General features: G+C 33.9%; 1 protein-coding gene across 5 annotated transcripts in view; it reads left to right on the plus strand.

Moving 5' to 3' along the window:
- The window catches only part of LOC140435026 (uncharacterized), a 99600-nt gene that overhangs the window by 60814 nt on the left and 11921 nt on the right, over window positions 1–26865 (plus strand). For 4 of the 5 annotated variants that reach the window (XM_072523693.1, XM_072523692.1, XM_072523694.1 and 1 more), the window contains exons 4-6: window positions 6192–6317; window positions 8834–8936; window positions 18441–18576. In XM_072523693.1, the coding sequence (XP_072379794.1) occupies window positions 6192–6317; window positions 8834–8936; window positions 18441–18576 (365 nt within the window). Of the gene's footprint in view, window positions 1–6191; window positions 6318–8833; window positions 8937–18440; window positions 18585–26865 lie in introns of all 5 variants that reach the window. The other variant, XM_072523695.1, reaches the window with a different exon arrangement.

The raw sequence follows: 26865 nt of genomic DNA on the forward strand, positions 1-26865 counted from the left end.
CGTTTACCACAGCTTTCTCTTCAATTTTGTGCTTTCAGAATGCATCTAGACTTAATAGTTTACTTATAATAACGTTATAGATAAAAGCTTTCTGGGATAAACAATTTCAATTTTGAAATAACTGTTACGTGAAACTTCTTGAAGTTTTTATAGCTGATCTAGATGTATTATTGTTTCTATTATCAAGCGAAATTAAAGTTGTTTGTGTATTTTCACAGAACTAATTAATAACTTTCACAATATCGACTTTTGAAGCTAATTTTGGAATAATTAAGCAACAAATTAATAAAAATAACTTTACAAACTCTCATTTTAATTTTTCTATGCTTTTTCACTAAAACTCTCACCCCTGTCTCTGCAACTCTTCTCCATGCTTTAATTCCGATGGATTTTAGATCATCCTCTATGTTATCTTGATACCTAAGTTTTGGTCTTTTACTGGCTCGTCTTCCCACTAGGCCTCTTCGGTCGAAAATTTTTCTAATCGTTGCATCTTCATTTCGCCTAATTACATGTCCTATTCATCGAAGGCGTTCTAATTTAATACATTTTACAACGTTAGGTTCCCCAAAACTTCTATATAACTCAAAGTTGTAGCGCCTACGCCACAAACCCTGTTCTTGGATTCCTCCATATATTTTCCTTAGAATTTTTCTCTCGAAACGTTTAAGCAATTCTTGGTCGTTCTGTGTAAGTTACCACATTTCTGACCGGTATGTTAACACTGGCCTTATTAGTGTTTTATATATGGTAACTTTAATTTTTCTGGGTAGTTTTGGGGCCATCTGTTTCCTCAAGCCATAATAGCACTTATTGGCAAGCACTATTCTTCTTTTAATTTCTTTGCTGACATTGTTGTCTTTGGCCAGCAGCAAGCCCAGGTAGACGAAGGTGTCCACACCTTTCAGTTCAGGATCATCAATTAGGAGAGATATTGCAGCTGGCAAACCTATCTCCTTGCCTTCGCCAGACACGCTTACGACCATCTGGAGCTTTTAGGCTTACTCTAGTCTCATGGAAGAAAAGGACTCGTTTGGCAGTTTTCCTGTTGCTCAATTCTGCTTCATGTAGACGTCTTCTAACTGTTCGAGACGATATCGCGACATTTCGAACATCTGCTAGTTCATTTTTTAGCAAATTGCTGGTGACTCTCCTATCTCTGAGAGCACGTTGTTTTTAAAAACGATCATCAATTTGATTAGTGCAACGTTTTCGCTCTTGACCTGGTCTTCGATGGTACGACTCTATTTCATTATATCGCCTCACCTTTCGACTGATGCTGGAATGATATTTTCCTAACAAACCTGCAACGTATCGCATTGAATATCCTTTATCTAGGAGAGTCGACTCGCACTGCCTCCTCCCTTGACAAATTTCTTTGGTGGTTCATTTTTTTATTTGATTTGCATGTGATGAAAAATATCACAATAAAAAGCTTGTTTATCACAAGCACTTTGCTTTAATGGGCACTTTTTATGAAAAATTTAACCTACTTTTAGTCTAAAACGAAGTTTAATACAAATTATTGTTAAAACAAGACTACTATTAGCTTACATAACAACTGTCACTGTCAAACAAGGTCCATAGGCAACTTGTCGTACAGTAAATTATCAATAAATAAAGATTATTGAGAAAAATATGAGTGGTGCGTTAATTTTGTCCAACAATTTATATAAAAAAGTGCCACTTTTCCATATAATTTACCGGTCTTCAACTTTAGTGTTTGAAATTAAATAGCGATCTTACATTGTTTATATATTTTTTATAAGTAAAAAAAGACATTTAATCTTTTGTATATTTTGTTTATCATCATCATCATCATCATCATCATCATCATCATCATCATCATCCAGCCTACATTTATCACTTCCACTGCTAGACATAGGCCTCCCTTAAACTCCTCCATTCTTTGCGCAAAGATTGGAGGAAACCGCAAAAGCAGTTTCTAGATATCTGTATCAAAGGGTTTCATGAAAGAGGTTTTTATTTTCCAATTTATTTGGTCTGGTTTTACCGTTTAAACATTTTAACTTAATATCACTCATTAGCAGTGCTTGTTATTTTAAAAGTAATATCAACTTAAAAAATAATACGAACAAATTCAAGTATGTCGTACAAATCCTTGAAGGTATTTACTTTTTAGTATTATTTATTTTTAAATGATCTCTTTTTGACGCCTTAATTTCAAGAAATCAGTCATTATACAGAGGACACTTCAAGTGACAATATTACAAATACATCCAAATATATCAATTTTATCGTTATTTGCTAAGAAAGAGTAACATATTAAACGGTACATTCTCGATGAGTACTTATCGTTAAGTACACAAACGTGAAATGGGGCCAAGTAAAAGAGATAAGAAATTTATTTGAAAGCATGTTCAGTAACCACACAAGATCGTATCCCTTTTATTTGTGGTACCTATGTGAAGTTATCGCCTATGGTTATTTATAAAAATTTAATTTAGACCGTTATGAAATTGCTAGTTTTTAGAAAAATCTTTATAATGGCGGGAGAATTTACATAACAATACCTTTTCACTTAAAACTTACCTTTCTATTAACAAAATATTTCTTTAGTGTTTGCTATTTTTAATACTTTGAACACTGTCCTTATTAAATCAAAACATTACTGCAAAATGCAGGCACCAAACTAATTTTCCGATTAATAAAACATTTGTTTTAATCACTTTAATATGAAATAATTTTAGATCATGTGTTTATAATAATTTACGATACTGCAATTTGCATTAATTACTATAGTTTTCTTTGTCACTTGTAAAGTTTTCTTGGCATATCTCAATATTATATTCACATCCTTCTCTTTGTCTACTTCTCAAGAATGTCAACTTTTTTATACTGCATTTCTCTTACGCATGCAAGCTTGGACTGGCTATAGAGGAGATGGCGAATATTCCTAAACGGCCACTGGGCTATTATGAGAAAACCGCCAGCGAAAATGTGCCATATTATTTAAAACTGAATTTTATAATTACTATTCCTTTAGTTTTAAAAAGTTTTTTAATGAAAGGCGCCTGTTTCTTTAATGAACTCAGCTCTGGATTCGTTTTATATCCGTGTATTAAGATTTCTCAAACCACGACAAGACTGCATACTGTACAATAAAAGAAAATATTAAACATTTTGGTTAGGATCCATACATCTAGTGGTACTACAGCCCAAGTGGGGCCTTGGCCTTCTTCAGTAAGCTTTTCCAAAGATCTCTACCTACTGTTGCTCTTTTCCAAGAACGTGTTTTTAGGAAGTTTTTGGCATCCTCATCTAGATCCTTCGTTCTCCCATCTCTATTTTTGGTCTTCCAACACGTCTTTTTCCTTATATTGTGATTTATTTCCCACAGTGTTTTATTTAATATAAATATCAACTCCTTCTTACCACAGACTGTTATTAATCGTACCAAATCGTCTTTTTTTTTCGTCTTTTATGAGGCGGGGGGTAGGGGGGGGATGGTCCAAATGTTCGAAACATATCTACATACCGAGGTCCTAGAAGGTAGGCAAAACCGCCTTACAGCTTCGGTTATGAAGGATGATTCCTTCTACGTAGCCAGATGATATCATAGACCGCACGCAGGGCTTGTTCAAAGAACTACCTGCTAAAGAAACACCCTCCTCTTCGGTCAATTACCGGTCGAATCGCCCTGATTGGGACGCAACATGGGCACGGCATTCAACCGATCTCTCATTCACGCACAAGTCTCACGCATTCTAGCACTTTCTCACTACCACTGAATTCTTCTCCCCCTCTGCTCCTCCCTGTTCATGTTTAATCTCGCCCCTTCTCATTCTGCCTCGCTTCGGGTTGCCTTTCTTCTTGTTTCTTTCTTTCCAACATTCTCCCCACATATTTTTGAACCGCTCTCCACTGACCTGACGACCTAAGCATTTCTGATTGCACCCTACTTTCTAGTTCTCTCCTAAGCAGGCTGCTCTCATCTATTCATCAATCGCATATCAATAAAGTGGGTGAGACAGTGTCATACATTTCACAGCTCAGGCATTTGTCATTTTCTGCCTTTTCAAATCTGAAAAGGTATGTCCTGAAGCAACCAAGTCCTGTGAGCATCTGCGTCAGAAAGTAATTCAAACGCCAGTGCCCGCAGTTCATCCATCTTCTCAGATTAGGAATCAGCGACTTCGTCCACTGCGCCACTCTTCTCATCTCGTCCCATTCCTCTTGACAGACAATTATCAACCTCTTCCTTTCTTTTTTTAAACGTTCTATTGATATCTCTTCATTTTTTCTCTGGTATATTCTTCCTCTTTCCTTCACTAGTACGTGCACCAGAATACTACCGGTGATAACAGAGACTGTTCTGCATGCACCCTCAATAGACTCTTCCTATCTGCTCAGGTGAGCTGCTTTCTGTACGCCTTTGTTAAAACTGGACGATCATTTTCATCCATTCCTCGACTTGGTCTCATGTACGCTGTGCACCAAATATAAGATCCTCCCTGTCCCGTGCCATTACCAGCATAGCGAGATCATACGCAGCTGGAAAAGTTACACTCTCTCCGTATTGTTGGCCCACAACCTCGTCATATGCCAAGTTCCACAGCGTGGATCCTAGGACCGACCCCTGCGGCCCTCCAGCCGTCATGTCAACCACCACTTCTTTTTCTACCAGAATTTTCCTCTCTGACAGATAGTCGGAGTAAAAATTTATTAAGTACCTCGGATACCTTGTCTCTCGTAAAGCCTTCATTACCTCTTTTCAGTACCAAATCGTCTGCAAACCCTATTCTGTAGACTCCGTCATGGTGAGGTAGCCTTAGAACAGGATCCTTATAGAAATAAGGAATACAAAACGTTCCATAAAACTGGACCTATTAGGCTGTTATACCCCCCTTTTGGTACCCCTGTTGAGGCACTAAAGTTATTACCTGCCTAGTTGAGATCTTCCTAGCCTTTAAGCAGCAATTATATCTGGGGGGCCTGCTATTTTTCAATATTCTTAACTGTTCTAGACCATGGTGCAAAATTGAAGGCATTGCGGAACCATTTTCTTTTTGAGGTAACTTTTCTAGCTTTAGGGAAAAAACATCCCCTTCTGGACAGCTAAATTGGTAAGCGTTTTTTTGGAATTAATACTGACCTTTGAAAACTTTCCTTCCGAAAATTTTATTCTAGTCTGTTCTTCACCAGGTACTAATTTGCAAATCGTAAATTGTAAATTTTGGGGAATTTTTGTTTCTTCAAGGAGAAGTTCTTTAATTTCAATATATAATTTGGTTTTAGGTGGTTGCCTGAATAACTTTTCGGTATTATTTCGTCGAAATAAGTTGGTTTTCAATGTTTTAAACATTTCACGGCTTTATCAAGTACATCCAGGCTAAAGAGAACTACGTCTTTTGTGGGTGGGTCTACACTCCAAATGTCTTGACGCGTCAGGAAGAGTTCACTTATAACCACGAGCTCTTTGTCTTTAGTCAACTGTATTTGTAAACCACCAGCACTTTGGAGTCCCCTTTTTAACAGTGATTGCCTATTCCTCATTATGCCTTCTTCTAAGCTATTGCATAATTGTTCTTAATAATCTTCACTCGTTTATCTAGGTAATGAGTATACTAACATAAAATAGTGGAAATATGGTGAGACGTCGGCCAGAAGGAAGACCAAGGAAGAGTTGGATATACGAAGTGAGAACCGATGCTAAAGAGATATTAAGGGTGGATTATTGGAGGAGAGACGTCAAGGAAAGGGATGCTTGTAGGCGGATGCTGGAGAGGCCAGGGCACGACTTGGGCAGTAGCGCCATAAGGGAGAGATAACATGAAATATATTTTCTAGTTTAACATCACGCTTTCTTAAAAAATAGTTTCAAACAATACGTTATAATCACATCTTGATTATCTGAGGCGATGGTGATAATAAAAGAATCAATAGTTGTATCGTTGTTGCTGTAGCTAAATAATACTTTCAAGACCGGTATTTTATTCGATATATAAGAATTTCATAATCTAATATTTAAACTATAAAGAGGGTGTGACATTAAACACAAGCTTATATCCATAATATTTAATTGATCTAGCGTAACGTGTTATCTATTTGTTTATTATAATTATTACCATTATATTCGACTTATTTTTCTTTATCTTTTAGTCAAATTAGGTATTTAAGACACTTATCCAAAAAGCCATCATTAAACTGACACCGAAATTAATTTTTAGACAGGAAACAGAAGAAATGGTGTATCATGTGCAAATTGCAAAACAAATAACACAACTCTTTGGCGAAGAAATAATCAAGGGGAACCTGTTTGCAACGCTTGCGGACTTTACTTTAAATTACACGGGGTAAGTTTTTAGTAACAAATAAAATGATAGAAAATATTTTTGTATAAAAATCCATTCAGAAGTTAGTTTACATTTTTTTTATATGTATAAATTTTTATACAAAACACAAAAAACAATTGTAACAAAACTTGATATTGTTTTGTTTGTTTGGAAAAATTATAACACTGATATACAGGTGCAGTTATTTTAACTATTAGCCCAGTCTGGTTAAAAAAAAGGTCGAAAAATTTTTCGCAGATATCAATAGCTTTTAAGATATAGGTGGGGGTTACTAGATGACGAATAGATGAAAAAGTACTCGTATTTTTACCTTGCGTTTTTTTAAACAATAATTTATGGTCACAATTTGATTTTTTGTCTATAAGTTTTTTCCCTTATATTTTACATAAACAATATTTATATCATTATTTATATCAAGAATGTATTTATTTTCCAGTTTTTTAAATTAAAATTGATAAATAAATTACGGAGATATTTGCAAAAAAGTAGTTTTTTTGCACTAATTCATAAATTTTATTATTTTTTTTATTAACTTTGATTCAATTATTGCTCCTAGGTATTTAAAATGTTCCACTTGTTCTAGTTGTTTTCCGTTTAATTGTATTGCGTGTGTCTTTCTCTTACTTGAAATTATCATTGTTTTTGTTTTCTCTGTATTTATTTTAATATTTATGTTTGTCACTTCTTCTTCTAGAATTTCAAGGTTGTTCTGTAGGTCTTCTCTGTTTTCTGCTATCAAAACCATGTCGTCTGCAAATAGAAGCTCTCATAGTTGAGTCTGTTTCATTTGCCAGTATCCTAATGTTAGTTTTCTCATTCTTTTCTTGGCTTTCTTTATTGCTTCATCCAGTACCACTAAGAACAGAAGTGGGCTCAATACGCATCCCTATTTGACGCCTTGACTTGTAGTAAATTCTTCGGATTCCTCGTTGTTGGTTCTCACCGTATTTGTATTATTATTGTACATATCCTTTATTACATCAATTGTTATCCTGTCAACTCCTCTTTCCTTTAATGTCCTCCATACGTCCTTTCTTTGTATTATGTCAAACGCCTTTTCCAGATCAATAAAGCATATATGTATTTCTCTATTTTTATTGATTACTTTCTCACTTACTTGTCTTATTGTGAATATGTGGTCTTGCTTGCTTCTGTCCTTCCTAAATCCACATTGTGTATCTTCCATAGTTGGTTCTATTTGGGTTTTTATTCTTGTTTCTATTATTCTTGCGAATACCTTCCCAGGAATACTTGATATAGTAATACCTTGGTAATTATTACAGTTTCTCTTGTCGCCCTTTTTGTGTATTGGTAGTATATTTTCTTTCTTCCCGTCCTGTGGTGTTTCTGCTCTCTTTATGATATCATTCATTAGTTCTTTCGTGCTGTCCACTCCCTCTATTCCCATGAATTTTGTCATTTCCGGAGTGATATGATCCTTGCCTGGTGCTTTGCCTAATTTAACTCTTTCAATTGCCTTTTCTAGTTCCTCAATTGTTATGGGTTCTATTTTTTATTCTTTATTTATTTCTTGTACCTCCACTATATTGTTTACGTCTGTATGAGTTAGCTCTTTGAAATGTTTTCTCCATCTTTCCATTATTTGGCTTTCTTCTGTTATTACCTTTCCATTCTTGTCTTTTATATTCGGCATCATGTCTTCTTTCTTTTGTCTGAGCTGTTTTAATGCGCCATAGAAGAGTTTTTGATTTTCTCTATAATTATTTGTCATTTTTAGTCCAAACTTTTCCCATGACCTTTCTTTTTCTGCTTTCATAGCTATTTTAACCTCTTTTCTTTTTTCTTTATATGCCTCATAATCTGCAGGGCGCTTTGTACTTAGATATCTCTTCCATTTTTCTTTTTTGTTCTTTACTTTCCATCGTATTTCGTCCGTCCACCATTCAGTTCTCCTCATGCTATTATTTGCTATTTTTGTCTTCCCGCAAGTTTCCTCAGCAGCTATGATTAAGTTGGTCTTGAGATTTTTCCACTTTTCTTCTATACTTGCAGTTTTTGCCCTACCTTTCAAAATATTGTCTAATTTTTTCTGGAATATCTTCTTGTATGTTTCTTCTTTTAATTTGTAGCTTTTTACTTTTTCATTTACTACCTTTCTCCTCTTTTCTTCCTTTTCTTTTGCCGTTCTCATTCTCATTATTATGAATAAGCGTTACTATCCGAATATTTTTATTGACTAGAAGCCTATATTACAATCTATCACAAATTGGTGTATACAACATATATGCATTTATTTTAGCTACCAAGACAAGCTGTCTGTCTTTTATCAAAGACTGTGTTATTGTAAAATGATAAATATTAGTATCTCTACAGTAGAAAATATCAGTTTATCCGGGGTAGATATAGATACAAAAAATTATCTTTTTTGATATAGAGCAATAGTAACAATAAAAATCTCTTGTAAACATAAGATACACTATCTAACATACGTAACGTATGAAGATAATGTTCATATGGGAAGATTATCTATCAACAAATTCTATTTATCGTTGCAGGTTAACCGACCGATGAGTATGAAAAAGGATGGCATCCAAACACGTAAGAGAAGACCAAAAAACTCTGGTGGAAATCCAGGTCCATCTGGCCAAGTCCGGATCGGTGAGTATTTACTCGTTAGTCCATAATATATTTATGACAAACTGATACCATTATACAGGTTTAACTTTTGTAATTTCCATAATACTGAAAGCTTTTTAGTTCGATCGTTAATATTTTTATCTTGATGTCAGTTTTCTTGATAACTTTCTAGTTTACAGTAATATAAGCATCCGAGAGAATTGTTGTATGTATAAATGTTAGCTATATAATCGCAATTATTCTTAATCCTTCGTTCCTTCTTCTTCTTCTTTATATGACTTTATATCGTGTACCTGCAATATTTTTGCCCTAAACATCATATAGATATGATTATACTTTCCAAACAAATATACGTAGGTCTAGTTGTTGATTCTTTTTTGTCCAAACTTTACTTCTGGTGTAGCTTTTAAAGGGCCTTGAATTGATAATGTATTTTCTGCAATATATAATCTTCTTTTTTTATATCTCATACTTGATACATTTTACCCTTTATATATGGCCCTTTTACATGACTTTCGTAGATGATGTAGTCGAATATTCTGCTTTCTTTAACTTGTGATATCTCCACAAATAGATTAGAAATCTCCAGTTATAAGGTCGGCTAGCTCAAACGGTAAAGTATCTGACTATCATGTAGAAGGCATGGATATTTTTAAAATATCTAAATCGACCCAGCTTGAATAAAATAAATGCCTTGGGTAAAACGAAGGCATAAATAGGTGGTTGAAGCCTCCTACTGACCCCGTGGTCTTTCTTGTTTCCACCAGTTCTCTCAGCTCTCGGATGCGAAATTTCTTCTTACAGCGTGAGTATCTCATGGCTTAACTCTGCTCATATTATTATTAACATAAATCATTCCTTAAAACCAACAAAACAGATATGCATATTTGTGAAGTGTTATCGTTTCTTTTTAATTGTATAATATTCTTTATTTTTAAGCGAACAATAGTAACACGTTTAATAATATAAGTATTATAGATTATTGGCGCAAAAAAGTATTATCTTTAAAATAAAAAATTTTAACGAGGTTAGTAATTTCTACGAAATTTTGATATGTCGAGTATTGACATTATCTTTGATTTGCTTATCGTATTTTGTTCTAATGTGTGAATTGTAGATGTCTTGATTTTTACGCAATATCAGAATTTCAAATAAAATACAGGAAAACACCAGCTCCAAATAACATCTTAAATACTTATTAAATACACAGGGTGTACAGAAACTCTCCTGGCTAATGAAGACCGGAGATTGCTCAGATAATTTTAAGACAATTTAACCTAATTCACGTAGTCCGAAAATGCTTTCTAAAGGAGCTAGAGCTCGTTGAAGATGGCGCCATGTAATTAGTTTTTTTTTAAATATCTCCAAAACCTTAACTTTAACTTTTAGCATTCGTGATACTAGATTATTAAATTTTCCTGAAAAACAATTTTTGGCGAAGGGATTTGACAATTTGTAAAATTTACCAATTAATTTTTTCGTAAGTAGGTTTTTACCACCAATGACATACAGTGGTACACTAACTGATATAAAAGAAATCTGTATCTTATAAAAAGGACTGAAAATTAATTTTTGCGAAAGGGCTCTGTAAATTTGTAAAATTTACAAATTAGGTTTATACTTCAATCAAATGTTTAATCTTTTAGATCTATTTTTTGACTTCACAGTTTGTATAAATACGTATTTATATTTACTTCTACCTTTTCTTTTTTGTAAGGACGTAGTGGTCTCATGTAATTTGCTTGACTTTACTTCTGAAACTTTACTTCGGAAAATGAGTGACCAATCATGTCCTTTATTTAGTCCAACCATCGTGCTAGATATCTTTCTCTGGATCTTTTGCCTGCTATATTGACTTTAACTATTATTCGTTCCATGCCTTCTCTTTGTCTAGTTATACGTCCAAATATTTCGGTATATTTTGGATGATAGTTGTGATGAGACTAGTTTTTATCTTAAGTTCTTCTAGTGTTGAATTATTCGTGGGATGTGCTGTTCATGGTATACGTAATATTCTACGGTAGACACACATTTTAAGTTCCATTATACCTACGCTTTTTCTCGACTTTTTGTTGATCCATGTTTCTAAAGCGAAGGTGGCAATAGGAAATATTAATGCTCGAATAAGACGTAATTTTGTGTTGTTTGTAATTTCGGTATTCGAACATATTTTTGTGAGTTTGATTGTTACCGATCTAGCCATTGTGATCTGATCTTCTCACCCTCTACTGTTAACGATGACTGAGCCAAGGTAATTAAATTGTCTGACCACTTTGTATCCAATAGTACTAACCAATTTCAGGGTTAAGGTTAGTTTGAGGACTATCATTACATTATTGCCTGCCTTCCTTAGACCTGCGTCTCTGTTAGTTCTGTCACCTTGATACAAGGTAAACAATTGACATGACAGCTAGTTTATCTGTCCACTTAGCCTACCTAGCGATACATCAAAGGATACCGCCGATAAGAAAGTACCCTTCCACGTACAAAAATAATTTGTAAATTAATTTAGATGGCGAATTACTGGCGCCGACTAGCGGATAATAACTGAACTCTGGCAGTTAGTAATGTAGATTCCTTCGACGTAATTTGTGACGTCAGAGTAGGAGGAGCTTACAATGTTATTGAGATATTAAATTTTCCCATGACAAGTGACCCATACTCTGCTGTATGAAACATGTTTCTTATCTCTGTTTGGTTGTTTCTATCGATAATCAGTATAAGGTTTTTTATACATTTATTTTCAAATTATACTTACCGTACCCAACTTACTCATAATTTGTTCCAGTTTTTCTGCTGAAGACTCCGGTATAACCGTGTCATCAACATATCGTGAGTTTTTTTATTTTTCTTTCTCCTATAGTTGTCCCAACTTGCTACTTCTTAAAAACTGGACTCGTAATGTGTTCACTATATATATATATATATATATATATATATATATATATATATATATATATATATATATATTGAATATATTGGGGGATTTTCCAGATATGCTATATTCCAGGTTTCAATTTGAAGTTTGTCGAAAACACTAGATTATTAAATTTTCAATTATTCTAGTATAAAAAGGTATTCTATGTATGTAGAATAAATCGTTTTCTAGAAAAATCATGAAAGTTTAATTTATAGGTACCTACCTTGATTAATTTTATAAATTATCTTTTGTTTCAATAAATGCAGCGCAAAATTCGTAAAAAAAATTTGGGACAAGAAACAAAAAATCAAATTGAAACAAAATTTGATTTAAAAGGTTTTTAAAAACAAAGTATTTACTACTATGGAACGAAACTAACACAGAAGAATAAGTAGATATCAAATGTAGATAGTTACAAAAGATGCTCGATGTGATAACCATTAGTCTCTATGCATAAATTTGTCCTTTAACTTAGAGTAACGCCGAATTCTTACAAACAATTCCAAAGTTACTTCTACATTCCTGACAAGCATCTTGTATCCTTAGCCAGAGTTGTGCACGATTTTGTATCGGAACGAAATGTATCCCCAAACCCAATAATCGCAAGAATTCAAATCCGGGGACCTTGCTGCCCAAGCAACTGGGTCGCCTCTTCCAATCCAGTGGTCTTCGTAGTTATTATCAAGAAAGTCACATTTATTCTTACTAAAGTGGAAATTTTAGTAATCAGCACCATTTAAATGAGCCGGTAATAGATAATCGTCAACTACTGTTATCCGGACGTTTATGCTAAACCTATGCTGATGCTTACATTCTTGAACAACGTGGGGATTACCACCAACGTACGAATAATATTGTGCATTATGTACATTAAACATTCCATTTCTTTTGAATGTAGCCTCGTCGAAAAACAAAATGTATCTGAAAAAATCTTTATTTTGATTTTTCTGATTTTGTAACCATCTAGCGAATTATTCAAGAACAGGAAAATCTCCTTATAGTAATGCTTTTACATTTGTAAAGTAAAAAGGATATAACTTTTTAAAGATATTTCCTACGGTAGATAGTCTTCGAACGCTATTTTCTGGATTTTCCTTAATTTTCATTAAAATAACATCTTCATATGCTGCTGTTACATCATTATGTCCCCCTGTTTCTTTATTTTTTTGGATCACTGAACCTGGATCTGTTGTTGATGAAGAGCTGTAAATATTGAGTGAGTGGGATGCTCACGATTGTGAAATTTTTCAGGCTACCTACGTTGTGCTGATAGAGCGTTATTCCTCATTTTGCAATAAACTAAATGCATATCAGCTCATTCCTCAATAGTAAAAACTATTAAATTGAAAGATAAACGTCGTGAAATGACAATTTCGTATTGAAGATCTTATGTTATACTTCTGTTGACAGTTCAAAGCCAACTAGTGCAAAAAATTTTAATTCAACTTTCATGACGATATAAAAGAAAAATTTTCAAGTCGTAGGTCACTGGAGTATGGTTTAAATAAAAGTGGATCTAAAACTGGTCCTTGAGCTACACCTTGAGCTAACACAAAACCTTCTGTCCGTCAAATATGCGTTGATCCATTCAATAATTTACGACGGTGTTCCAATTTCAGTGACTTTCGAACTTAATTTCTTATAGCATCTTTTGTTGAGCCGAAGAATGATTTGGAACTTCAACGATTCATATTAGGGACAATTTATTGTTTCCTGTCAGTGTATTAAGGAAATGCAAGCAATTTTTACCAGTGTAGAATTAGTAAGTTGGTTATTTCCTAGCTCTCTCATTGCTTTGAACATTTCTCTTCTATTTACAGAGTCGTAGGCTGCTTTGTAGTCTATAAATATGTGATGAGTATCTATGCCATATTCCAATGTTTTTTCTAAAAATTTTTTAGGATTGCCATGTGATGAATTGTCGATTTACTACCTCTGAAACCAGTCTGGTATTTTCCTAATATACGTTCTGCATTTGTTGCCATATTGTAGCACAGTACAGTGAAAAATATTTTATAGGCTGCATTTAGAAGCGTAATTCCTTTGTGGTTAGAGCATTCAAAGATATCTTATTTTTTGTGTATGGTGCACAATACTCCAATATTCCAATCACTGGGGAAGGGTTTCCGTATCCATAGTTCTTTTAGGATCCTTCAATTCTTTTCTGTTGATATTTACTTTCTTATAAATGCTCTGAATTATGTTACTTTGTTGAGGTTTTCTATATATTTAAGTTCTCTATTAAAGTAGTTTAATTTTTTTCTTCTATGTATCCTGTTTTCTTCTATTCTCTTTGTCTGGTAATTCTCTACAGTTTTTCTACTTCGTCTAGTAAGCATCTTTTTCTAGGTTTCATTTTTTTCTTTTGTTGCATTTATCGTCAAACCAGTGATTTTTAAGGGTACAATTTTCTTTTCCTTTTTCATCTTTTGCTGCTACTTCTATTTAACAAAATAAACCGTAAATTTAACAAAACTAACTATTGAAGAAGTTGAACGTAGAGTACGAATCCAGAGGAAACTGTCTGAACCTTTTAAAACAAATAACGGGCTGCGCCAGGGAGACCCTCTCTCCTGTATGTCCTGTATGTCACAAATCACAATTATCAGTTCAATATATAATAAATCAGTGCAAATCCTTGCCTATGCTGATGATACCAATATTGTTGGGAGAAGGGAAAATGCTGTACGAGAGGCGTATGTAGCACTAAAACAATCAGCTACAAAAACGGGTTTAAGTATACACACCAACAAAACGAAGTATATAAAAATAAGCACACAACCACCAATCCTACAACCACTTGTTATAGAAAAAGAGTAAATGAATTTATATACCTGGGAGTGCTCCTTAAAACTGAAAATAATACTACCGCAGAGATAAGCCGCAGAACAGATGCTATTTTGGGCTCAATCTCTTTCTTAAATTCTCAAATTCATCGAGAAATACAAAAGTACAACTCTACAAAACATGTTTTGAAAGAAAAGTACCAAAGCAAATCTATGGGGCGGTGAGCGACAATAGAGTATGAAGAAGACGATACAACATCAAATTTAATAGAATATAGAAAAAACCAGATGTTGTAAAACATATTAAAATACGTCTGAGATGGATAGGGCATGTAATGCGGATGGAACAAAATGACAGAGCTAGAAAAATACTCCTTGGCAGACCCATTGGACAGAGAAAAAGAGGAAGACCCAGAACAACGTTCCTTAATATCATCGATGCAGATATAAGAAATATGGGAATACGTGCTTATTGGAGAAAGACCATGCATAGGGACGACGGGAGAGAAATTCTTGAGGAAGCTAGGATCCACGCAGAGTTATAAAGCCATAATGATGATGATGAAGTTGGTTATTTACCGCTAATATTGGAGGTAGGTACTAAACAAATTCTATACCGGAAGTGACCATAGATTGGTTAGGGCGAATATTAAAATACAGACGAGAGTAGAACGAAACAAACTTATTAAACGAGAACGATACCCAACCACCGATGTCCTATTTCAAAAACAAACGGAATACCAAAAAGAGCTAAGCACAAGACTAAAATCAGTAGAGACACTGAGACAAATGGATATAAACGGACTAGCCAATAAAATAAAAGTAACTGTAACAACATCGGTTAAGAAAATATGCTCAAACACGAAGACAGCCAAAACATCTAAACTTCAACCTAATACAATTAAATTTAAAAGAAAGACGAAACAGAACAAATCGAACTTCGGACAGCTTCAAAAGTTTAAACAAAAACGTGAAGAAAGAAATTAGGAACGATCATAGAAACTATACAAACAATCTAATAAAAAATATAATACAAGATAACTGCAATATGAAAGTACTCAAAGCAAAAAACTAAAACGGCACAAGAAAAATCATAGAAATAAAAAATGAGAAAAACTTCACCGTCCGAGACAGAAAGGAAATAAGCGAGGCCATTGAAAAATTCTACACTAATTTATACTCGGCAAATACACAACCACAACAACGACGTACTGAACGAACAACAATTAACACCGGCTCAGAAGAAATACCGGACATAACCGACTATGAAATAAGAATGGCCCTAAATCAACTAAAAACGAATAAATGTCCGAAAGAGGATAAAATTACAGTCGAATGTTGAAAATCGGTGGAAGAAAAATAGAACAGGTATTAAATATTTTATTTAATAAAGTAATTGATGAAGGAAAGATTCCTCAAGAATGGTACAACTCCGAAGTCATTTTACTATTCAAGAAAGGAGACAAAGCAAACATCGAGAATTACCGACCAATATCCTTGCTCCCACATCTGTATAAATTACTAACTAAAATCATAACCAACCGCCTAACACTTAAGCTCGATTTCTGTCAACCTATCGAGCAGGCTGGATTCAGAGAACATTTTAATACCATAGACCACTTGCACACCGTAAGAACACTGATAGAAAAATGCACCGAGTATAATGTTCCAATTCATATGGCGTTCGTCGATTTCCATAAAGCATTCGATTCCATCGAATTATGGGCAGTGCTTGTATCTAGAAAATGCACGTATAGATTCAAGATACACTAACATAATTAAAAACATATATGAAAATGCCACCATGCAGATAAAGCTGGACGAAAGCACAAAAACTAATCCCATAAGACTACAACGGGGAGTAAGACAAGGAGACACCATCCCTCTTAAACTATTTACCCTTGCTCTAGAAGACATTTTTAAGAAACTAGAATGGAACAGTAAGGGTATCAATGTCGACGGATCATACTTAAACCACTTGCGATTCGCAGATGACATAGTTTTAATAGCCGATAATATCCAAGAACTAAATGATATGTTACAACAATTAAATGCAGTTTCAGGAGCGGTAGGCTTTAAAATGAACTACAGCAAAACAAAAATACTGAGCCGAGACCAGACAAATATAACAATACAAAATCATACCATAGAAAATGTTGAACAATATGTATATCTAGGTCATGTTATCAAACTAGGAAAACCAAATCAAGATGCTGAAATTAAAAGAAGAACACAACTGGCATGGGGCGCTTTTGGCAAATTAGCATATATCTTGAAAAACACCTCCATTCCTGTAAACTTAAATAAAAAGGTGTATAACACATGCATACTATCAGTTTGTACTTACGGCTTGGAGACAGGAGCCCTTACCAAAAAATCTGCTAAAAAATTAGAAACAACGCAAAGAGCAATGGAACGAATCATGCTTGGAATATCACTAAGAGACAAGATTAGAAACACCGAGATAAGACGTAGAACGAAGATTAGGGATATTGTGGAAGTAATTGCAAAAATGAAATGGCGCTGGGCAGGTCACGTAGCCCGATATAATGACAACAGGTGTACACGGAGAATTCTAAAATGGAGACCAAGGACGACAACAAGAAGCATGGGAAGACCTCAAAAAAGATGGGTAGATGACATAAGAACAGTGGCAGGCAAACAGTGGCGCAAGATAGAGAACAGAAAGGATTGGCGCAAGATAGAGAAAGATGGAAGCAATTGGGAGAGACCTACATTCAGGAGTGGATGGAAAATGGTTGACAAAGAGAATATTGGAGGATATTTGTTGCTAAAAACATTTATATACTTTACTTGAAGACATTAAATAGTTATTTTAAGAAAAGTCATCGATTTGTCTACCTGCTTCTTTATAATTGGATCTGATAATAAAATTGGCTAGAAATTTTAAAGCAAACTTTTGGTAATAAGTATTCCATACCTCAAGACAAATACAGTGTATGGATATTTAACAGCCCGCTTTAAATTTCATTTATTTACGATGGTATAAAAAGTAAAAAACATACTTAAAAGTGGCATAATTGTACCTACAATACATACATAGTTTATTTATTAATTGCTTTATGTACTAAAACCCGGCTTAACACGATTTGTTCTTCACATTGCGAAATGTTAATGTCACCACAAGAGAAGTAATATACAATCCTGACTGCTATAAAAGTGGATTTCATGACGTTTCCATGTTCATGTACAAAGATAAAATTAAAGTACTTTGTCAACATGAGATAAGGAACGCACTGATAAAGGGACTTGATATGCAGTAATATTCGAAAATAAACATTTATCGAAACTAGGCAAATAATACACTGACGGTTAATGTCTCTGTTTGTTAGGTGCTCTTTTTTATTGGAAAGCTCTAAGCGTTAGAATGATTTATTACATTTAGTTCATAAAAATTATTTGTCACAAATATTCTGGGAAGGTCTTAGATGAATTGCTAAATTTTAAAAGATTGACAAATAACGAGTCTGTTTGCATTAGTATTACGAAATTAAGTACAGAATTCTGACCTAATATTTATGAGATTGAATATATATATATATATATATATATATATATATATATATATATATATATATATATATATATATATATATATATATAGAGAGAGAGAGAGAGAGAGAGAGAGAGAGAGAGAGAGATACCAGACAAAGCAGGATTTATTCTGTTATAATAATAAGTTTGCAACCGATATTTTCCTATAATAATAAGACTCCTATTAAAACTTGTCATATATTCGACTATTTAACCTATAAATATATATTCTGAAATATGCTCACAAGTTATATATTTCTTTAGGCAACATCTACCAATATCAACATGCTCCAGAACTTGAAATACAACAGGACACCTACCAGTTGCCTATAAACGTATATCCTTCACCCACTCAAGGACCTTACAGACAATACGCAGCTGAGAATCTTCGAGGCTTAAAGTAAGTTGGTATGTGAATTAAATTTATACTCAAATATATTGATATTATCTATAACCGATTAAACCATTATGAATTATTCTTCTCTTTTTCTTTTTATGTAGACATGATTCTGTCATGTTTTCAATGTGTCTCCAGTAAGTTGTCGTTACAGCATTTTCGTAGCTTTCCTACTGATCATCTTTCTATAGGGGAACTGTCTCTCGCTATCTTTACTACCCAATCGGTTGTCATTCAGCTTATATGATCGTTCTATTCTACTCTTCTATTTCTTACCCAGTCCTTGATTATCTCCAAGTTGCATCTACGTCGTATATCTGTACTTCTAGCTCTGTGCCATGGTGTCTTACCATCAATTGTTCTAAGATTTTTCATCTCTGCTGGTTCTAGTACTCTCTTTGTCTTCTCTCTGTCAGGTCGTGTTTTTGCTGAGTATGTCATTATTGGTCTCATGACTATTTTGTAAATTCTGCCTTTAATTTCTTTCCGGATATTTTTATTTCTCCATATTATTTCTTAATCTTCTACTTCCGTTTCGAACTTACCGTAGCTAGATATTGTGATGCGTAGATATTTAAACTCCATCACTTGTTCTATTATCTGACCTTTTTTTGTCTTTATAGAGGGGGCGTCTGGAATCTTCAAAAGACATCTCAGTCCAGGACGCCGCCTGACTAACCTTAGTGCTGGATTCGTTCTTCGTACTCCCGGCGATATTTCCCGAGGTACTTTAAAATGCCCTCTCGTCGCCGAGTCTACGCCGAACGCCTACCTGCTAAACCAGCTGTGTATGTTAGTCCAACCTGATTTATTTTCAATCATTCTCTCAATCCTTTCTCTCACTGTAACAAAATTCACACCTGTCTCTCTCTCCATTCTGTTCCTTTCCACTATCCCTCTGCTGCAATCTAACATCGTATGTGTTACAGTGTCCGAGTATCCAGAGTATAGGCATTCATCTGTGTCAGCCTTTCCGAACCTAAAGAGGTAAGCCCTAAAACATCCGTGTCTTGTGAGCACCTGCGTCAGGAAATAATCCAGTTGCCTGTGGCCACAGTCCACTCAATCTCTTATGTTTGGGATCAGCATTTTCGTCCACTGTGCCACATCCTCCGTGTTGTTCCATTCTTCTTGCCATCTTTGCGCCTATAGTGGAAAATGAAATTGTTAACCCCATCCGTGAATAAAAAACTGCTGCTCCACAAACAATTCTTTTTCGCTTCCAAGAACTTTACCTAGACAAAACAAAAATTCGTATTATATCTTCATCAGATGAGACAGAGCATTGGGAAGCACGTTGGCGATCTACAGATGATATCAGCCTTTTTGGAAACAGTCCGGGGGATTATCGAAAAATAAACTTTATTCACTGCAGCTTTAAATTCTCTTCAAATCATAATGTTGACATTACAAGCTCTGCAGGTAGTAATTCAATTCCAATTTCCGAAATTAGCACTTCAGAACAGAAAGGTGGCTTTAAAAGGAATGAGATTCCATCATCGCTAAAGGATACTTTTGTAACTTCATATGATAACCTCCTCAGACAACGACTTCAAGACCTTTGCAAGAATAAACTGTTTTTACCCTTACTCCAAATGACCTTTTAAAAGAAAAACAAAAACCACCAAAACCAGCTTCACAGGCAGCTAGGAAAGCTGTATGCAAAGTGGTCTTTAGACAAAAGAAAGAAAATAAGATATTCTATGTTGAAAACGATACCGCCTGTATATTTTACTCGGAATTATTCAGTAAATCGCAATCGAAGGAGGTTTGGATTAAGTGCAATTTGTGCAATAAATGCTGTCATTTATGTCTAATTGAAAATAAAATTGGCTCCAGAACTTACGAAAGTGGTTTTCCTTGACCACTTCAGGACTATTTCGAGCTGCGGTCAATAAAGTTAGAATTGACATGCTAGTAGCCAACATCCGTAACGGATAGGCACCACAAGAAGAAGAAGAAGAAGAAGAAAAGCAGAAATTGAATATTTGCGATTTTTGTAAATAGAAATGTTATATTACTTTTTCTGTACAAAAGAACTATATGGCTGATTTTAGCTCATGCTCAGATACCTAGAATTGTTTCAAAGAAATATATTCTGCTATACCATTTTTATTGTTTAATTAAACGGTACTTGATAATTTCGTTTTTGTTATTTTGAGCCTAAAAAAATGTTACAGGTACCATTTTGCCCCACCCTCCCCTACATTTTAAGGATTTTATATTATTTTTTTTAGTTAACATATTTCTGTGCACAGGTATCGTTGTGCAATGACAATTTGAAATTTTAGAAAATAATCTTTCTCTGTTCAATACTGTTTTACTACGAGAATAATGTAATTTATATTCGTTTATAATAATGTTTTCTCTGAATCTTATAGCCTAGTTTTATGCAATACCTCATACAGGAAAAAGGTTTGTGTGTTGCATAGCGAGTTAAACCATTGCGCAAAATTATCCTTCTAAATTATATTATTTAATTTATATTAATATTTATTTAAGTTAGTTACAATACACATATTAAAAACTTAATAAATATGTTGTTTTTAATATTGGTGACATAATATTTATTTAAATACAATTGAAAAAAAAATACATGGGAAAAATTAATTATAACAACAATTACCCTAAAAATTATTATCATTTTAGATAATCAGTTTATTGTTCAGACTAAAACGAATAGACCCATTATTTTACAATAAATGATTAAAATTTTTTGGTATTTGTCATGTATTTCACTGAATATAATATTGGTAGGTACATAACTTTTATTCTAAGGTGTTTAGTACATAATATGTATATAAACACAAATAGGTACCTATCGTAGTTTGGAGCTAAATCGATAATTTTATTTTTGATTTTAATCGAAAAATGTTTAATTTTACATAGATTTTTATACAAAAATAATTATGTGTATTCTCTTCCACACATTCTTATTAGCAGTACAGTATGTATATATTAAAATAATGGTTAATACCCAATAACAAAAAAAATATCCGACAGGGGTGATCAATTTCATGTCATAGATACCATACATATTGATCAATTTGACCCAGAACTGCATATTTGCACTACTTCAAAAGTTATTCAATTAAGAATATGTCTGGGTGAAATTGATCATGGGTGAAGAAATTAATCACTGTCGAAACTCTTAATATTTTTGATGAAATAATACACACATCTTCTACGTACCTCCTCCTCTATCTTTTCTCATTCGTAAGGATGTAGTAGCGTCATGTAATTTTTTTTGACTATTTCTGAGAATGAGTAACCAGTCATGTCCTTTATTTGCTCCGACCATCGTACTTGATATCTTCCTCTGGATCTTTTACCCGCTACGTTACCTTCAACTAGCATTCGTTCCATGCCTTCTCTTCTTCTAGTTATATGTCCAAAATATCTCAGTATATTTTGGTTTATAGTTGTGATGAGTCTAGTTTTTATGTTAAGTTCTACTAGAATTAAGTTATTTGTGCGATGGGCGGTCCATGGTTAGCCCAACATTCTACGGTAGACCCACATTTCAAATGCCATTATACGCTTTGAATCAGCTTTTCTTATTGTCCAAGTTTCTGAAGAATAGGTGGCAATAGGAAATATCAATGCTCGAACAAGGTGTAATTTTGTGTTTTTTGTGATATTAGTGTTCTTTCCAATTTTTGTGAGTTTGGCTGTTGCCGATCTGGCCATTGTGATGCGACGACGGATCTTGTCTTAGCATCCTTCAATATTAGTAATAACGGAGCCTAAGGAATTAAATTGCCTGACCACTTCGTAACCAGCCATGTTTCTTATCTCTGCTTGGTGGTTTCTGATTCTATCGATGATCATCACTTTGGTTTTTACTTTTACTGCATATTTATTCTCAAACCATATTCCGTACTCACTCTGCCTAGCCTATTCATAATTTGTTCCAGTTCTTCTAATGATATAACAGTGTCATCAGCATAACGTAGGTTTTTGATTTTTCTTCCTCCTATCGTTGCTCCATCTTGCCATTCCTCAAAAACTTGACGCATATGTTCACTATATATATTGAATAGAATAGGGGATATTACGCATCCATGTCGAATTCCAGATTTTAATTTGAAATTTTTCGAAACCACATTATTAACTTTTACATTAGCAGTATTATTTACATATAGTTTTTGTAATAAATAGATTAGATGTTCTGGCGTACCCATTTCTCTAAGTATATGCTGCATTTTATTTTATTTTACGGTATCGAAGGCCTTGGAATAGTCAACAAAGCATAAATATGTTTCTATGTTAAACTCTCGAGGTTTTTCGATAATTTGACGAATATTAAGAATATGTTCTCTTGTTCCTCTACCTGGGACGAATCCGCATTGTTCTTGGGGAATTTGTGCTAAGGCTAAGAGAATTGATTTTAATCTTTCATTGATGATGGTTAGAAGAACTTTGCTCGCGTGTGATAACAATGCTCCTGTACGGTAATTACTGCAATCTGTCGGTGAACCTTTTTTTTTTAAATGGGAATAAATGTGAGTTTATCCGAATAATGTGGCCACTTTCCGGTATTCCACATCTCATTGCAAATTCTATGCATTACTTCCGTCTCTAATTCTCCCATTTCTTTGAGTGTTTCAGCTGTTATTTCATCTTCTCCTTCTGCTTTTCCGAATTTTAGCTTTTTAATTGCCGCCTCAATTTCTGATTTCAATATTTGAGGTTTTTCATAACTTCTTTTCTCTGTATTACTATCTGGGTCGTTGATAGAAAATAGTATTTCGTAATATTGTTTCTACACCTCTGCGATACCGCCTGGGTTTGTTATGGTATTTCCACTATTATCTTTGATGATCTCTGTCTGCGGTTTGAATTCTCTTGCTAGATACTAGACTTTTGAGAGAAGTTCTCTATATTCTTGGCGGCCAGCATGTTCCTCTAGTTGTACACAATATGTTTTTAATATAATTATTTTCGTCTTTCTTCTACAAGATTGAGAGTCTCTTCAGGCGTTCTATGTTTTTCCTGTTGTTTTGTCTTTGGGATTAGTATTGTTGACGGTTTCAGTGATCCATTTCTTTGTGTATTTCCACGTTTTGTCAGGATCTCCGGTAGTCACTGGTAGATCAGCTTCTGCTAATTTATTTATTTATTTATTTATTAACGGGATACCACCCAATTCTAAATATAGACAAAGTATTACAAGTATTATCTAGTGATACAATAATTACAAAGATATAGCAAATATGTATGAAAAGAATTGGCGATGCAGCCATATAGAAAAAAAAACAAATATTAAAACTATATAAAGCACATAGCATATACAAATCACATAAAATTACAAAATTTTTTTTAAACACATTCTACAGACATTTTCCGAAGCGCACAGCAACAAATCAAAGTCTATTCTATTTCCATTTAGAATGATTCTACTCAGTGGAGAATGCCTACCAAAGTTAGAGCGATGAAATTTAATTGCAAAATTATGAGATGTTCTAGTAACTCTAGAGGGAACATTAAAGTCGATTAGAGACAGTAGATCATTGCAATTAATTTTTGAATTCAGTAGTTTATGAAGAAACAAAACATCAGCATACATCCGTCTGGAAGATAGCCTAGGAAGGTTTAATGTATTTCTAATTTCTGAGTAGGAATGGTCGCTTAAAGGTTTGTGTAAATTAAAACTTATGTACCTAATGAATTTATTTTGGACTTTATCAAGCTTGGCTATATGGACTTCATAAGTGGGTGACCAAACTACTGAGCAATACTCAAGAACAGATCTTACTAGGGAAATGTAAATCAGTCTGATGGAATTAATGTTATGCAAACATCTAGAGGTTCTAATAATGAAGCCTAACATTTTAAATGCCTGGTTATTCACATAATCAAAATGAGCGCAAAAATTTAGTTTGGAATCTAATTGAACACCTAGATCTCTTACAGTTGAGACAGCCTTCAGTGGTTCTTCAGCTAATTTGTAATTATAAGAGACGTTGTTAATTCTTCTACAGAAACTAATAAAGTGACATTTTCCAACATTAATGCTCATTTGGTTTCAATTGCACCATGCCATAATTTTGTTAATATTAATTTGGAGTTTTTCACAATCTGAGACGTCTTCGACAATTCTATAGATTTTTAAATCATCAGCAAATAGCAAAAATTTAGAGTTAATTTGAGATTTAATGTCATTAACAAATATATTAAAAAGGAAAGGCCCTAAGTGGCTTCCTTGTGGAACACCAGATTTTACGGAGATCTCACTAGATTGAAAGTGTTTAATTTTAACAAGTTGTATTCTGCTAGTTAGGTACCTACATAACCAGTTATACAGATTGCCTGCAAATCCAATAGTTTTAAGCTTGTTACACAACAATTTATGATTCACAGTGTCAAATGCTTTGGAGAAATCTGTATAAATAGCATCCACCTGTAGTCTCCTTTCCAAAGCATCAGATATGTATTGCGTGAAAAGTAAAAGATTTGTCGAAGTTGATCTACCTGAAAGAAAACCATGTTGCTCTTCAATTAGTACATTGCATAAAGGTGTTTTAATAGAGTCACATATTATACTCTCTAGTATTTTAGGAATAGAAGAAAGAATGCTTATTGGTCTGTAGTTAGCTATGTTACTCCTGTCACCTGATTTATGAATAGGAACAATAAAACTAGATTTCCACAAACTTGGACAAATACCTGAATCAAGTGAATGAGAAAACAGAAAATATAAGGGATGGGTTAAAGAACATCTACATTTTTTTAATAGTATGGGTGGAATTCCATCTGGCCCTGAGCCCTTATAAATGTCCAAATTGGCTAATTTTTCAAATATGATTTCAATAGATACATTACAAGAATTTAGACTCACTGTTTTCTCATACTCTAAGATGGGCTGTATTAAATCATCATCATTTGCTCTGTAAATATTTTGAAAGCATTGCGCAAAGCTATTAACGATATCCGCACCATTATTAAGCATTGTGTTTCCAAAAAACATTGTGTTTGGTAGACCATTATTTTTGCGTTTGCTGTTAACAAAATTCCAAAAGTGCTTTACGTTTGAACTAATTCTAGATTCAGTTTGACTTATATAAATTTCATGACCTGCTTAGTTCTTTGCATTTGGTTCTCAAGGAAGAGAAAAGTAGATAATCGTCCCAAGAATTTGTTTGTTTATATATCTTGTGAGCAATTTTTTTCCTAAATATTAATGATTTTAGGTCATTAGTCATCCAACGAGGAAATTTGGGATTTTTTAATCTTGTACGTGGTATTGAACAATTGACACCAAACTGCAATATGGAGTAGAACAGTTCCGTGGCTTCGTTAATATCTCTGCAAATACCTAAAACGTTCTCCCAGGAGATACTAGCAAGATACATATTAAGAGCAACATAGTCTCCTCTCCTAAAATTGAAGGCAAAACTATCATATTGAAGCTCGGGCATATTATCTTTTATAGCTAAAGAAATTGATAACGCAGGATGATAACGATCACAAGGCAATAAGTAATCGTTAGCAATTTCAACTGTTACATTTTCATTATCATTTGCAAAAACTAGGTCAAGTAAAACTCCGTTGCAATTTGTGATTTGATTGAGCTGAAATAGGTTATGAAATGCAAAAGTATCAACTAAAGTATCAGTAGCAGTGTTACTATTATTACTAAAGACACCTGTTTCATCATGGTACCATTCGCTGTTTCGCAGATTGTAGTCTCCTGTTAGAATGAACTTGTGTTTAGGAAAATTGTTACAGACAGATTCTACACTAATACAATGATTCTCATAGCATATTAAGGCTGAATTAGGCGGAAGATAAACTGTACCAAGTATATAGCATTGATTCAGAGTGCAAACTTCGACAAACAGTTCCTCCAAGTGAGCATGTGGTAATAGAATAGACCTCGATGAGTAACATTTTTTAACTGCAATAAGGACACCCCCTCCAATTACTTTAACACTAGTTAATGGAGAGCGGTCCTTTCGATATATATTAAAATCTAAAAGTCCCAATTCGTCACTACTGATACCATCACACAACCACGACTCAGTAAATATAAGCACATCATAGTCAGTTGTAGCAGCACTTTCTTCTCTAATGCTTCTCTAAACTTTTCTGGGTGTTTTGGAATCAATTTTTGTCTTTTATTTGTGATTGTTTTACTGTGTAACTTAATGCGAAATTCTGTTTGTAACAATTTGTAGTCAGAACCACAGTCTGCAGCTGGTTTTGATTCACGTTGATTACTGAGCTCCTCCATCATTTAGTAACAAGAATATAATTTATTTGGTTCTTGTATCGTCCTCCAGGCAAGAC

This window comes from Diabrotica undecimpunctata, chromosome 2, assembly GCF_040954645.1.
Source record: "Diabrotica undecimpunctata isolate CICGRU chromosome 2, icDiaUnde3, whole genome shotgun sequence".
NCBI lineage: Eukaryota > Metazoa > Arthropoda > Insecta > Coleoptera > Chrysomelidae > Diabrotica > Diabrotica undecimpunctata.